Source organism: Vanessa cardui, chromosome 6, assembly GCF_905220365.1.
Source record: "Vanessa cardui chromosome 6, ilVanCard2.1, whole genome shotgun sequence".
Lineage (NCBI taxonomy): Eukaryota > Metazoa > Arthropoda > Insecta > Lepidoptera > Nymphalidae > Vanessa > Vanessa cardui.
This window is the reverse complement of record NC_061128.1, coordinates 8,899,779-8,916,461: the sequence shown is the minus strand read 5'-3', so window position 1 is coordinate 8,916,461 and position 16,683 is coordinate 8,899,779. Positions and strand designations below refer to the sequence as shown.

The window sequence follows — 16,683 nt, the reverse complement described above, 5'->3', positions numbered from 1 at the left end:
TGCTGTGTTATGTCTAGTCTTATGTGAATACCTACTAGACCTTGCTGTGTTATGTCTAGTCTTATTTGAATACCTACTAGACCTTGCTTTTGTATGTCTAGTCTTATGTAAATACCTACTAGACCTTGCTGTGTTATGTCTAGTCTTATGTGAATACCTACTAGACCTTGCTGTGTTATGTCTAGTCTTATGTGAATACTTACTGGACCCTACTTTTGTATGTCTAGTCATATGTGAATGCTAGAACTTCAAGTTGCTATGTCTAGACTGGCTTAAAGCCGAACGTCCACCGCCGGCTAAACTAAATAAAAACTAAACTCAGTGAACTAAGCTAAGCTAAACTAGAACTACGGTGTCCGTCCACCAATAAATAAGCTAAAACTACGTTAGTGATGGCCAGTTTGTGCTAGAACGTCGAGTTAACCGGACGTGATATGGAAGACGACACGAGTAATGACGAAACTTTAGAGGAGGACTATCGTCATAGGAGAAGAAGATTGATTATTGCTTATTTTATGAAGAAAAAACGGAAACATAGATACTGGATAAGTCAACACATTCAGTCCTGGAAAACAAGCAGCGAATTTAACACTTTGTTTAATGAACTAGACGACGAAAATTTTAAGATGTACTATCGTGTATCGAGACAACAGTTTGATGAGTTACTTACAATGATTGCCAAGGATATTGCTAAGATTGATACTAATTTTCGAAAAGCTATATCGCCAGAAGAAAGATTGGCTATTTGTTTGAGGTAAGTGTATCAACATTAAAATTAAACAGATTCAGTTACTTTGGTATATTTATTGAAAATTAGGTTGTATAAAGATATCAATTGAAAGTAGTATCGGTGAACGAAGTGCCTTCGTTGTTTTGAGTATCTTGGAAGTATGGATTATCTTGAGAGACTGGAGTGTCTTGGGAGCGTGGAGTAGATTGAGCAGAAGATGTTGAATATCCATATGAGAACTGACTTCCGTATAAGTAATTGTCATACTTATCTTCGGCTTCAGATATTATGGTAAAGATTTTCCTTTTAATGTCCCTTTGCAACCACTCTGGAAACTTTATGGCTGTTTCGCTCATACTGTCAAAAAACAGTTTTAAAGGATGACTTCTTGATTCCCTTTCAGCTTTCTCTTTCTCTTTTATCTCATGGCGACGCTTTTCATAATCTGCATCAATGTCTCTCAGTAAAACAGCTAAAGATTCATCGTTCTTTCTCTTTCTTTGCCTTTGTTCAGACGATGAGCTGTGAGATGTAGATGGTATAGATTCAGTGTTAGAAACATGATCAGTATTTTCCTGTGTCTCAGTATGTGAAATTGTAATATCCTGGCTTTCACTTGCATTACCAGCTTCCATTGTCCTGTTTGTTTTATTATTCTGGATTTCATTTACGTTACCACTTCTTGGGCGGTTTTTCATATAAGGCAATAAAAATTCAAGTAGACTGGCATATTTCCAAGTGTTTGTTGGTGATGCAGCTTGGCCACTTGTTGAGCTTTTAATTCTTTTTATTGATTCTCGATGCCCATCACGTAATTTCTTCCATTCGTTTTTTGCCGTTTTAACTGAAACAGTAATAAAAAAGGTTAATGCATTCATTAAAAAGTGTTGCCTTTTGCAGGTTTTTGGCAACAGGGGACTCCTACAAAACAATTGGATACAATTATAGAGTGGGTGACAGATCAGTTTCTAGGATTGTAGAAAACGTCTGCCAAGCAGTTTGGAATCATTTACAACCAATTTACATGTGTTTGCCGACTGAAAGAGAATGGAAAGAAATTGCTGAAAATTTTATGCTGAAATGGCAATTCCCCAACTGTATTGGAGCAGTCGACGGCAAGCATATATCCATAAAATGCCCACCTCATTCAGGTTCTCAGTATTTTAATTATAAACATTTCCATTCTGTAGTATTACTCGCAGTTGTTGATGCAAACAAGAAGTTTATTATTATAGATATTGGTTCCATGGGCAGATTTAGTGATGGTGGTATTTTTTCTGATAGTGCATTTGGACGAAGGCTACAAAATAACGAATTAAATTTGCCTAGTGACCAACCTTTACTACAAGGTGGTACTGCAATACCTTACGTATTTATAGGTGACCAGGCATTTCCTTTACAAAAACATTTTATGAGACCATACCCACAAAGCGCATGTCGTAACAGTAGAGAAAAAAGGAACTTTAATTATCGTCTCAGCAGAGCGCGAAATGTGGTAGAAAATGCCTTTGGTATTTTGTCAATGCGATTTCGGATATTTCGTCGGCCATTAGAGTGTAAAGTAGAATCAGTTGATTTAATAACAAAAGCTGCTTGCGTGCTACACAATTATCTTTCAACTAATCAAACAATAATAGCTTTTGATGAAGCAAGTGCTGAGGACGGATCAGTTTTACGATCAGTGGGACAACTACATGACAATGTACGAGCAACAAGAGAAGCATTTCATGTAAGAGAATCCTTTTGTAATCATTTTAACAATAACAATATAAATTAAACTTACTGTCTGATATGTTCGGGTTTTTCATTTCATCCACTATCCTCTTCCATAAACCGTCTTTTTTAGTTGTGTCCCGGTAGTCTTTATCCTCTGGATTATACAACACAGGATACTGCTTGACATATTCAATAAACACCTCCATGCTGCTAAATACGTGTTTTACCAACCGCGCACGAACGCTCACTGTACAAACACGTTCGAACAACACTATCGACAGGTGTCAGAGGGGTAAGGCAAGGGGGTGAGAGGCGTTTAGTTTAGCTCAGTTAGTTACGGATCGGCCGCCCAACTAAGTTAGTTCCACTTAGCTGGGGCATTTCACGTAGCTTAGCTGGCATAGTTTGCGGTGGACGCACATGTATGAAAAACTTGATCAACTATGCGAGCTAAGCTGAACTAACTTAGTTTAGTTGGCGGTGGACGATCGGCTTAAATGTCTACTAGACCTTATTGACATTTACATGCTCTAATAATACATTTCACAGGTGTAGACCAAACAGATGAATTGACCCCTACGAGCAAAAATGATGGAGTTAATAAAGAAGATGGACTTCAGACTGGCGAGGACGCCAGGACTTCAGGAGAGGCCGTATAAGGAGAATTAGTGTGACTTTCCGAACGCCACGCGTCAAGCTGACAGATGTCTTTTAAAATTCTTTCTCTTTTTGGCGGGACTGGCGGGAGGTGGCGCGAAATACGGTCAGGCGTATCATTGTTTTACTGTTTTGTAATATTATTAGAAAGCCAGAAATTGATTGAAGTATTTTGTTGTTCATGATTATTATTTTATATCCTTCCAATAAAATTGTTATAAAAGTTATTTTGTTTTGTTAATAATATCATTATTATAGCGAAATATCGACATCGACATAAAAAAAATACCCACAACCCTATTTGTTGTAGGTATTATTTTATTGTTAAATGTGCCGGGCGCTGGGGGCACGCCAATCGGTAAAAAGTCTGGCGGTGAAAGGGTTAATTCTATTGTTGAATGTAAATTAATATCACCGACTCCTTTCTTCCCAAAAAAAAAATTTAAAATGCAAATGTGCTCAGAACACAGAGGTGTTCCCAGTCGGAGACCAATCGATATGCGAAAACATTCATTATTTAAAAGTGTCCTAAGATTTTTAGAGGGTAATGAATTCAACCAGTGACAAGACTCTTTAGATGATAACGCTATAAGCCTGGCACGGTCTTGAGCACTTGTTAAATTTTGTGTCAAACTGTGTAATGTAACGTGAAGAATCCCAAGGTTTTTGTTTTGTAACTTCCTTAGGGATATCATCATTAGGTGTAATAAGACAACACCTTGTAAATGGCTTTATTCTACATAAAATAGTACATAGTTCTTAGTGTGACATAATGACAATAGTTATAAAATAATATAAAGTAAAAAGGTTCAATATTACTACATTCACCCACACTTTAATTTAAAACATAGTCTTGTAATCGCGTAGGAAATCTACGCTCTCTATTTGACCTACGCAAACTTGCTTCCTCTTCCACAGATGTGGAGCGGTTTCCTTCAGGTAATTGCTCTTCTGTAGATTCGTAATGAGAATCTGATGTATTATCATCCCTGTGTGAATTTTGTTCAACATCACTCCGTATTTCATTTTCAATTAATTCATTAAATTCTCTTTGACTTTGGCCTAAGGGTGCTAAGTTTCGGTTTAAAACAGTAGTTTCTCTACCATCCGATAGACGTATGTGAGAATAATTAGGATTAACGTGAAGCACTTCTACCTCTTCAACTAGTGGTTGATATTTATTTGTGCGATTAAATGTTCGCATTAAAGCATGCTCCGAATTTATCAACCAACTAGGTACAGAAACACCATTTGCAGATTTTGTTGTGTGCATAAACATTCTTTTGTGTGGCGTGCAATTTGTAGCAGTCCAAAGAAGAGAGCGGATAGAATTTAATGCTTGAGGCAGAGCGAATTCCCAATTCTCAGTGGGCATGTTATTAGAACGTAATGCTAATTGTACATGTACAGCTTTCCATGAAGTGGCATTAAGGCGTTCTACTTGAGCATTACCTCTAGGATTGTGTAGCGTCGTTCGGCTCGTTGCAATTCCACGATTATATAGAAATTCTTTCAAATCGGAAGACATAAATGCTGTACCCCGCTCAGAATGTATGAAAGATGGCATACCGAATATAAGAAATATTTCGTTTAGATATTTAATTACAGTTTTTGACGAGATATCGGCACATGGAAATGCGAATGGGGAACGTGAAAATTCGTCAATTATAGTTAGTATATAGGTATTTGTTCTTTGTATTACTAGGAATTGGTCCTTTAAAGTCTAGACTTAATCTTTCAAGTGGAGTTGTAGCTTTGATTATGTTTGGGCTAGGAATAGGATTCCGTACTGTTATAGGGTCCCAAATTAAACACTTTTTAAAAAAAAGGATATTTAATTCACAAACAGTTATTCAAAATAATTATGGATTGGACCCTTTGGCAACCGTTCCCGTGCGCGGATAACAACCAACTGACTCTAATTGAAAATGAATTAAAGGCTTGGATGCCAAACTGCTGTATCAGCAGTTTGGATTTTCTGGATGCAAATTCCTATACAAATCCCGGATATAACACCTCCCCCTATAAATAATAAACTTCGAATTATTAATTCGGAGTTTATGTTTTCATTGATTTCCTAAATCCTTAACCTTATGGGAGGTGATGACATTTCTATAACTTCATCAGAATTTATTTCATCCGTTTCGGTATATTTAGAGGCCTTTGCTCTTTTAAATATCTCAAATGATTTTCGGTTGCTGCTAAATGTTACTAGGATAATTACGACTAACATAATAATAAAAGTAAGAACTGAATAATGTACTCCATATTTTACAATATGTGGATTATTAATGATTTTATCGGTGTCGTGCAAAATGGATTCTAAATTTATTTTATTATTCTTCAAATTAAAATCATCTAAATCAATATTTTGCAATACCACTGGTGAAGGAGGTATAATTTTTAAGTTTGTTTAAATTACAACATGAATCATTAATCAAGTTAAATTCTACATTAACAATTGGAAAAGTAATATTTTTAATTGAATTTCTAGCTACAAATTTTACATTTTTAGTAAATGCAGTACATTTGTTTGGAATAGTAAGTATTCCTGTTCCTTGTATATTAAAATCATCTAGTTCACGATTAGGACAATCGATGGATACCTTAGTTACATTAGATTGAACATAAATCCATTTATTATTTGAGATTGATTTCCAAATGTCAATATCACCAATTATAAAGTTCGTTTCACATTGCACAGGTAAAACACTTGTTGTTTTTGTTATTAACTCAATTTCACAGATAGGATTAGCACTTGTCACGTATACACTAGGGACGTCACAAATAAAAGCTTCCGAATTTAACGTTTTACAAACTAGAACACAATAATACAGTTTGTCCTTGGTCATTGCTACATATTTATTATTTGGTATGATCACACTATACGCATTGGGATCCTTGATAAAATGTGGCACTGGCAAAGCCAATACATGATATAAATTATATTCTATTGGTATAACTAAAGGAATACTTAATACAAAGATAATTTTATTCTTACTATAATAACAGGATACAGTAGAGATATTCATAATTACATGCATCGAATTTGGTTCCAGATTAACAGGTAATTGCTTATTGCTACTAAGATATCTTATATTATTAGCGAGTTCCTTATATAATTGTTGTGGAGTCATAATTGCAGGATGTAAAATATTCTGACTGCTAAACATTATAGAATTCATTATATCTTCAAGTTGAAAGGATAATGTTAAAATACTAGCTTCTAAATTATTTATAATTTGATTTTTGTAAGTTTGTAACGATACGTTTCTGAAAATACTTGAAAGTTTATCAATAGCAGTATTCATATTAGCTTCATTAACTTGTATTTTCCTTAAGGTATTATTATAAGAAGAAATTACAGAAGTTGCGACCATAATGTTTTCTCTCATTAACATAGTTAATTTATTTTGATTATTCTGTATCGATTCTATGGCTTCATCATATTTCATACCGTCATTTTCATCCAAATTTCCGAAAATATATTTTACAGCAGTTCCAATACCTCCAAACCAGGCACTACGTTTTATTTTATTTTCCAACAATTCAGAAATGGAAGTAAATTCGCGAACAATATCATGATACCGGACTACTAACGGTTTTAAGATGCTATGACATTCCATAGTTTCATTAACTGTAGGCTCATCGCATAGATTTCGAACCGAATATAAAACAAGTTCAATGTTTTTTATATGTAACTTAAAATTTGAAATATCAAATGGGATTAGAACATCTAAATGACTATCAATGATTTTTATTTGACCAACGTAATCAAAATAAAGCCCAGAACGTGAGTCGACTTGTTGTATGTAGTCATTTTGACCTTGTGCTTCAGATGAGACACTGAAAAGAAACAACAAAGAATAATATTTGAATATCCATTCAGGGATATACTAATACTATATTTATTACTACAATAAATGGAAAACAATATACTAACACTAAGATAAATGGATAATTAGGAATAATAAGACTTACGCTGGATACATTTAGGATATTCCTACGATACCTTCATTAAAAGGTAAGTATTACTTCATTATTCTAAGTCCTTTATCAACTATTTAATCTTTTCTCCCTTTTTATAGGTTTCCTGACATTTCAGCCAGTTTAACTTCATCATAATGGTGTCGGACGTGATGACGGTTAATTAAGAGGGACAGAGTATTATTGCCATGTATTTTAACAACCTTATAGGGACCCTTCCATACGGGTGATAATGCTTTTCTTAATCTAAGATGATTTTTCAGATATACGTAGTCCCCTTCCTTATATTGTATTGGACGAGTACGCGAATCATAATATGTTTTAGAAGTAGATTTGGATTTACGGATATGTTCTAAAGCCTTTTCTCGTGAATATTTCAGTCGATTCTGAAGCATTCTGACATAATCAGGATAAGTAGCTCCAGGGGCTTCGTCAAAAACTGAATTAGGGATATAAGGCTTATTTCCGAAAATAAGCTCATATGGAGTAAAATTAGTAGTCGTGTGTACAGTAGTATTGTATGCCAGCATTGCTGTATATACATAACGTGGCCAGTTATCTTGTTTTTCATTTACATATGACTTTAAATATTCTTTTAATGTCGAATGGCTTCTCTCAAGGGCACCTTGAGTTTGTGGATGATATGGAGATGACCAAAGTTGCTTAATTTTAAGAAACTCACATGTAGTCTTGAATAATTCAGAAGTAAAATTAGTTCCTTGGTCCGTTAAAATAATTTTGGGGATTCCGAACATAGAAATAAAATGTAATAGACATTCGCTAGTTTCTTCAGCTGTTGTACTACGGATTGGATAAGCTGTAGAAAACTTCGTGAGGTCATCTTGGATGGTAAGGATGAATTTTAATTTAGCAAGCCCTGCTTCGGGTAATGGACCTACTATGTCCAAAGAAACACGTTGACAGGGAGATGTAGAAGTGCTTGTTATTTGCATTGGGGCTCTATTAATCCTACGAAGTGCTTTATTTTCCTGACAGTGCTTGCATTTTTTAACATAAGATTCAATATCACTACGCATTCCTTTCCAGTAATAACTTTCTTTAATTCTATTATACATTCTAGAATAACCTAAATGACCCGCTATTGGTATATCATGATTATCATATAAAGTTTTCTTAACTTCTGTAGGCGATGGATACGTGATATTATTGTGATACACATGTAGTTTTATATTAGTATTATGAAACAAATAAGTAAGAATATTGTAGATTTTAATAAAAGAATGTTTTTCAAAAGGATTTCTAAAATCCGTAATGGCTAATTCAGAAATAGTTTCATTTGATGTTAATTCATTTCGAATGCGTTTAACAGATTCAAAGATTTCAGGATATGAAGCTTCATCAAAGTGATGAACTTTAATAAAAATTAAATAAAATATTTTATTATTCAATTCAATTTTATGAAATGAATATAATTCCTTTTCAGTATTCAAAATATCGCTTATATTAGTTAAGTTACCAATTATTTCTTGTATATAAGGATTGGATTCATCAATGTCAATCGAGGTAGGTATAATATTTACTTTACATGGTGATTTATGAAGACTTTCATTATGCTCTATAATATGTGTATTAAAATTAACGTTTTTATTAGTTAGGGATTTTAGGAAAGTTGTATAATCGTCATTAATAGGAGCAGCACTTACTTCAGAAGAAGAAGGTAAGTTTCTAATTTCAGGTGGTTCAGGAGAAGTAAGGTTACGCTGCTCAGGTAAGTTATCTTCCTCTACTAGTTGATTTCCCAAGGAAGAAGGCAATGAATTATCATTTTCGAGTAATCCGATTGACGGTAAGTCACTACTATTTATTTCTAGAGGACTGAAGGGAAGATCTTCGTGAATATCGAGATCTTCTAAAGTTAAAGGACTAAACGGTAACTCATCTGAATTACCTGGAGCCGAAGCTACCGCTTCTGGGATACCATCATTAGGAGTTGTAGATTCTTGAGCTTCGGGTATATCCTTAAGAGGGAGATTTTCCCCTGTAGGATGGACAGGATTGATGGGAAAACGCGATAGAGCGTCTGCATTAGCATTTATTTTTCCCTTTTTATATTTAATCTCATAATCGAACTCCTCTAATTTCAATCGCCAACGAACTAGTCTAGATCCAGGATCCTTACAATTAAATAACCACTCTAGTGGTTTGTGATCCGTTAGGATTGTGAATTTATTCCCATAGAGATAAGGACGGAACACTTTTGTACCGAATATTATAGCAAGACATTCCTTCTCGGTCACGCTATAATTACATTCTGCTTTATTCAAGGTTCGGGACGCAAATGCTATAGGGCGATCCTGCCCTATAGGTCCTTGGGATAAAATAGCAGATATTGCATAATTTGAAGCATCACAGGTGAGAAGAAATGTTTGAGTAAAATCGGGATATGCCAAAATTGGTGAAGATACGAGTTTATTCTTTAGTGTTTCAAAGGATAGTTGGTGAGTGTTCTCCCATTTAAAAGGTGTGTCCTTCTTTAGAAGAGATGTTAATGGTTTGGCCAATTTTGAAAAATCTTGTATAAAACGTCTATAATATGACACAAGACCTAAAAATGATTTTATATCCTTCGGTGATTTAGGGACAGGAAACTCAGTTACAGCTTGTATTTTATCTGGGTTTGGCTTAACCCCATTTTCATTAATTATATGACCTAAATAACCTACTTCTTTGCGTAAAAATTCACATTTTTCCGGTTGTAATTTCATATTAAAATTTCGTAATCTTTCAAAAACCGTTCTTAAATTCTCTATATGTGAATTTAGATCATGACTATAAATAACGATATCATCCAGGTACACAAAGCATCTTGTACCTTGTAGGCCTGAGAGGGAATTATTCATTGTTTTCTGGAAAGTTGCAGGGGCATTCTTTAACCCAAATGGCATTCTATTAAATTGGAAATGTCCCTGTGGCACAGTAAAAGCGGTCTTAGGAGCGTCTTCTGGATCAACGAGAATTTGGTGAAATCCAGAAGCAAGATCTAAAGTACTAAAATATTTGCTGTTACCTAATTGGTCTAGGATTTCAGAAATCTGCGGAATTGGATAAGTTTCTCCAACGGTTATGTTATTTAGATTTCTGTAATCAATTACAATTCTCCATTTTTTAAGTCCTTCTGAGCTTGACTTTTTAGGGACGACCCAGATTGGAGAACTCCATGGAGAGGATGAAGGTTCTATTATGTTTTCATTTAACATTTTATTTATTTGTTCTTCCACTTCCTTTTTATGACATTCTGGGAAGCGATACGACTTAGTGTGGATAGGAATGTCAGTAGTAGTTTTAATTTTATGTTTTAGGATAGTAGAGAAGGAAAGCAAATCATTTGACAAATGGAAAATGTCTGAAAACTCAGCACAGATGTCAGTGAGAGCTTTAGTTTCCTCATCGTTCAGATGGGAAGTTCGTAACGAGTTTATTACCTCGCAAGTTCGATCATAAATAGTTTTGTCAGAATTATTTATTCTTATAGCAGCAGAAGTGACTAATGGTTCTAATTTTAAATTAAGATTTGATTTTACATTTGCAATTTGTTCTGATGTATTAGCTACTGTGATATTAACTCTTTTATTATTTTTTACCTTCACAATACAATTGGCAATTAACAATGTATCGGATAGATGTTGGTCCAGAATAATGCCTTCTTTTAGTTCAGGGTTTTGAACTGTGCATTCGATGACAGTTTCTGTTCTGGGTGGTATAATATAAATCGGATCAAAGAAATTGAGCTTTAGATTTATGTCCTTGAATCGCAAAACATCATGTGTATAGTCGATATTGCAACCGAACTTCGTAAGGAAATCCGTACCAATTATACCGTCATAAGGTAAATTTATATATTTATTTTCAATTACATGAAATTGGTGTTTTATATGTTTATTTTTTGATAAGTCTAGTTGTAGTAGGAAATGACCTAGTGTGGGACTTGTTTCGTTACCCGGGTCAATACCCTTAATATGGATAATCTCTTTAGACATATTAATTTTCTTGGATATGGATGTTCGTTTTAACAGGCTTATAGCTGAGCCAGAATCGATTAATAATGTTATAGGGATGTCTGAAATTTGGGTATGAACAAGGATATGTGGCAAAAGTTTTTTTGATGTATCGATATTTATTTCGTAAATATTATTTTGACTTACAGCCTTACTTATAGAAATCGATTCAGAGGTTTGTGCTTTTGAATGGGTGTCGGCTGGTTTAGATGGTCTCGTGCGACACCGAGACGAGACCTTTATTCGTTTAAATTAAGTTCTTCGTCTATCTCATTATGGTTAGTATCATCGGACACTTCCTGGATATGATTAACAGGTCTGGAAGAATTATTTGGGTAAAATTTACCTTGAGGCTGTTGGTTTTGTTGGATTTTATAACGATTGTTATAAAATGCACGCTTTTGGCAATCAGCAATATCATGGCCTGGTGATTTACAATAACGGCAAAATAAGCTGGACGAACCTGATGGTTGGGGTTTGACAAACCTTCGCGGGTTATACGTATTATTATTATTGTTATTAAATTGGGGTCGCCTGTTATCGTTTAATCTTGCGTCTGATCTGATGACCTTTGTCCTATATAGAGTCTGTTGAATTTTCTCTTCAGAAATGGCAAGGTTTATTGCTTCATTTAGGTTTTCGGGATCTCGGCAACGGACAATAGTCGATAACCGAGGGTGGATACCCATTATAAAATGATGAAGGGCTAGATCCTCCATGGCGGCTATTCGCCCAACGAGCTCGGATTTCTTTTTATTTGATAGTGAAATTTCGGTTAATAATTGAGACAAACAGGTTTCAACCCTAAGTGCAAACTGGTTTACGGTCTCTTGCGAAGCCTGCTTACTCTCCTGCAACTCAGTGAGAAGATGTGAATAATGTTTCCTCTCACTGAACTGTGTTTTAAGGAACTCCTTGAGTTGTTCCCAGGAGCTAAATTCTTTAATAGAGCAAGCAGCTTCTGCTTTACCCTGTAATTGGCTAATTATATATTTTAATAGAATTGGTTTTTGTGTTACTGTAGCCAATTCATATGCATTTCCACAGTTAATGATAAAGGAATTAACCGTTTCCCGGCTTCCATCAAACGGTTTAATAAATTTAAATAACGTATTAAAATCCATTTCTGAATACGTGGAAATTGTGGTTGCTGACCGCGTGACTCTAGGGGAAGGAGGTGGTGTTTTATCAATTTGCTCTCTTTCCGTAGCAGGTAATACACTAGGGATATCTAGATTAACTCTAATTTCTTCTTCTTCCCTTTTTGTTAATTTCGGCATTACTAGTTTGATTGGGTGGTCATAAATTCGATACAGGAGTTATTATTAATTTAACAACTTATATTATTAAATATTTAATACATACAAAATTTAATATTAAATTAAACAAACAAGTACGGATCCCTAATGTCACATGATCAGGACTCACTGTGTGGTCGGGCAGCTAGCGATAACGATGAGTATGAAATGCATTCCAATGAATGCGTTGATGCCCGATGACTCGTAGTCCTTGATGCTAGATTAATCTAGCGAAGTCTCAGATTCAATTTGAGTTGGGTGTAAAATGTGTGACCAGGATATGAAAGTCACGCAGTTTGGTTTCGGATGATGAGAAGAAGGATAATTTTCTTCTTAAACCTTTATTTCGTAGCACGGAACACGGTACACTTGTTTTATAGATGTCACTTAATTTATGGCTTTTATGTTATCTCACTTTATTTCACTTTGTTTCACTATATTTCACTTTATTTAAGGCTATACTGGGGATTTCCGTATCCCACCGCTGCCACCAAAATGTTATAGGGTCCCAAATTAAACACTTTTTAAAAAAAAGGATATTTAATTCACAAACAGTTATTCAAAATAATTATGGATTGGACCCTTTGGCAACCGTTCCCGTGCGCGGATAACAACCAACTGACTCTAATTGAAAATGAATTAAAGGCTTGGATGCCAAACTGCTGTATCAGCAGTTTGGATTTTCTGGATGCAAATTCCTATACAAATCCCGGATATAACAGTACGTAATTAGGCTTTATTTCTGAACAAACACGACAAGATTTTATCATATTTCTAATTTCTTCTATAGTATATGGTAGATTCTTTATTTTTATCCAGTTAGCCATTCTTGTAACTCCAGGGTGACATAAAGCTTCATGTAACGAGATCAATTTTGTATGTTGTGCTTGAGCTGAGGAACAAATATGTGACAATGCATCTGCAACGTCATTTTGCTTAACTGGTCTATAAATTATGTCATACTTAAATGGTGCCAGTTCTAAACGTAATCTCTGTATTTTTTCGTTTTTAATTTTATTTGTTTTTTTATTATTGAACATAAATGAAGTAAATGAAATAAGTTGAAAAGGTTTACCAATAAGATAATGTTTCCATTTTTTTAAAGCTTCTACTATGGCATAAGCTTCTTTTTCAATGGCTGCATGATTTTGTTCTGTTAGATTTAATGTTTTAGAAAAGAATGCGACAGGTCGACCATCTTGAGATAAAACAGCAGCGATAGAATGGTCAGAGGCGTCGGTCTCGACAGTAAGGGGAAGACTAGAATCAATTGCATAAACAGCTGATTTAATTATGTCTGGTTTTAATGTTTGAAATCTTTGTTCAGAAAATGGAAATATTTTATTGTGAGATATAGCATGAATTCTTTCAGAAAAATTAGGTATCCATCGACTGTAATGTGCAAACATTCCAACGATCCGACGTTGGGATGGTAAATCTTTCGGTGGTGGTAAAGACGTCAGGGGTCGAAGGCGATCAGCATCGGGTCTTATAACTTGGTCTTTAATATTATATCCTAAAATATTTATAGCTTTTTGACAGAACTTACTTTTGTCCTTATTAATAGTGAGACCATACTTTCTAGCTGCAACTAGAAAATTTTCAAAATTTTCATTGTGTTCGGTTAATGTCTTACCACAAATAGTTATGTCATCTAAGTACGCAAACGTGTCTTTGATTTTTTCTTCTTTTAACACCCAGCCAATGGTTCTTTGAAAGCTGGAAACCCCATTAGTAACTCCAAAGGAAATACGTCGAAATTGATAAGAGATTCCTATTTGCTTCGATAGCTGTATATTGTTTTTCTTTAGTAAGTATCGGTATTTGGTGATAGGCACTTTGTAAATTCCAAAAATGAATGTTCTTCAAGTATATCGTGACCTATAATCAAATCAGCACAAAGGTTTTTTACAATTAATAAATTTAAGCCGTCATATTGATGATTTCCTATTTTTGCTGATACAATAGTTTTTCCTTCAACTAGTGAAGTGTAATTAGTCGATGCCATAGAAATAGTTTGATTACTAGGCAATCTCTTTAATCCACAAAGCTTAAAAAAAATTCATTAATAAAACTCACAGAACTTCTAGTATCAATTAACGCATGTGCTTGAATTCCGTTTATGCAGGCAGGCAGGGTTGCTGCAAGCAATGCAAGCAGATGATTCGTGTTGTTCAGTTGTTGCTGCAATATTATATATTTTACTGCGACAAACGTTAGCAAAATGGCCTTTCTTAACACACATTTGGCAGGTTGCATCTATTGCCGGACAATTTTTGCGAATATGAATGCGATCACCGCAGAAAAAGCATTTCCGCTTATTAAAAGATTATTTTGAATAACTTTTTGTACTATCATATTCAGATGATTCTGGACGCACTAAAATATAATTCTTCTTAGATTTATTATTTTGAATAGCATTTACGCTAATATTAAACTGCTGTGAACTAATTTCTGCTATTTCTAGATATAAAGCTTGATTGTAAGCGTCATCTAGTGACATGTCTAAATTTTCTAGGAGACGTTGTCTTATTTTATGAGATTGTATTCCAGATATAAATGCATCATGTATATTATCATTTCTATTTGTTTCTGCGTCAACATTTCTAAAATTACATTCTTTTGCTAATTGTTTCAATGCCTGTAAGTAATTGTCTATCGACTCTTCAAATCCTTGTTTTCTCGTTGCTAGAGCATGTCTTGCTATTATAATGTTTTTAGGTTTTATAAATATTTTATCCAATGTAGCTATTGCTGTTTCATACGTCGAACATTCGCTGGTATATGTATATACATTAGAAGATATAAGATTTATAAGTAAATCAAGTTTTTATTTGTAAGTATCTGTTCTGACACGTGAGATAAATCAGAAGCCGTAAGAAAGCTCTCAAATGTTCTTTTCCAATGTCCCCAACGTTGCGCTGCGGAACTATTGGAGGGATCAATATCCAAACGATCATGTCTCAAGTATTTATCCATTTTGTAAATACATTTAAATGTTTATGTAGAATAAGACAACACCATATAAATGGATTTATTCTACATAAAATAGTACATAGTTCTAAGTGTGAAATAATGACATTAGTTATAAAATAATATAAAGTAAAAAGGTTCAATATTACTACATTTGGGCACTTTACCTTCCAGGTCTCTATCGCCTCAGTAAAATTCATGATTTTTACTGATTTTAATTTTAAAATTTCTGAACAAAGGCTGAAATGCTATGTACAGAAGATAGAAAGGCCGGGAGGGCAACACTTGAAATTTTTCTCACGCCGATGCCACCAAAAGGAATGGGAAGTGTAGCTTGAGGCCAAGAATATTCATCAAGAGATAAATTTAGATTTTTTTCTAAAGCTATTATATTAATATTTCCAGATTGGGCTCGCGCGTAGAATGTTCATTAATTTTGGAACAAAAGGGCAATGTTTTAAGATGGTATAAGCTATATGAGAATTTAAAATGTCAAGTCTTTCAAAATTGTCCGAAAATATTTTAATTTTATCGTTGAGAATAGGCTCTATGTCCTCATCAAATAGTGGTGCACCAAGGAGGCAAAGTGTATCTTTATGAAGAATTTTTATGTTAGGTGCAATTTTATTTAATTTATCTATTGCCAAATTAATATTTTTGTGAGGTAAATTGTCCGTAAAGAAAATTTCACATTTTGAAAAATTCAATTTAAGACCAATTTTATCAAATTGTTCTTTAATTTTAATTAAATCTTCAATAACGTCATCTACTTTACCTCCTATAATTCCATCATCTAGATACCAAACGTTTAATTTAGATTTTAAATTCGAAATGCAGCTATGAATACTTAAGCTAAAAAGAGCAGGACCCAATGGATCTCCTTGCTGAACGCCTACATTAGAATGAATAATTCAATAATAATAATAATAATTCAACGGGGAAATGCTGTTAGCATTCTTGCCACCATTCCACGCGGTCAAGATTTATACAGTAACTAGTTTTAGTTCATATTTGTATACATATATTTAAGCATTTAATGTTGTTAATTCTTATGTTAATTAATTAGGACGTTTTCTAGTCTTCACTTTTTGCACGTTAATGACATATCTGTTAACTAGAACATCATTGCTAAATCATCTTTCGAATCATGGTTTGTTAGTATAGTGATATTTACTAACTACATAACTGTTCAATATAAACAGAATATTTATATTATTTTGTTTATTATTATATCATTATGATAGATTAATGCTTTACTGTTAAAATAAGTTTTAAATTTTTAGTCTTTAAGGGTATAGTATATAAG

At 33.9% G+C, this 16,683-nt stretch overlaps 2 protein-coding genes across 2 annotated transcripts; one reads left to right on the top strand and one right to left on the bottom strand.

Annotated features, from left to right (window-relative positions):
* Window positions 1-272: 272 nt before the first annotated feature.
* Window positions 273-2,524, top strand: LOC124530548 (protein ANTAGONIST OF LIKE HETEROCHROMATIN PROTEIN 1-like). The gene is made up of 2 exons (XM_047104751.1): window positions 273-754; window positions 1,631-2,524. The coding sequence occupies exons 1-2, from the start codon at window positions 435-437 to the stop codon at window positions 2,505-2,507; spliced, it is 1,197 nt and encodes a 398-aa protein (XP_046960707.1). The 5' UTR covers window positions 273-434; the 3' UTR covers window positions 2,508-2,524.
* Window positions 789-2,942, bottom strand: LOC124530549. The gene is made up of 2 exons (XM_047104752.1): window positions 2,514-2,942; window positions 789-1,574 (listed from the first exon to the last, which is right to left on the bottom strand). The coding sequence occupies exons 1-2, from the start codon at window positions 2,650-2,652 to the stop codon at window positions 832-834; spliced, it is 882 nt and encodes a 293-aa protein (XP_046960708.1). The 5' UTR covers window positions 2,653-2,942; the 3' UTR covers window positions 789-831.
* Between the last annotated feature and the right edge of the window lie 13,741 nt (window positions 2,943-16,683).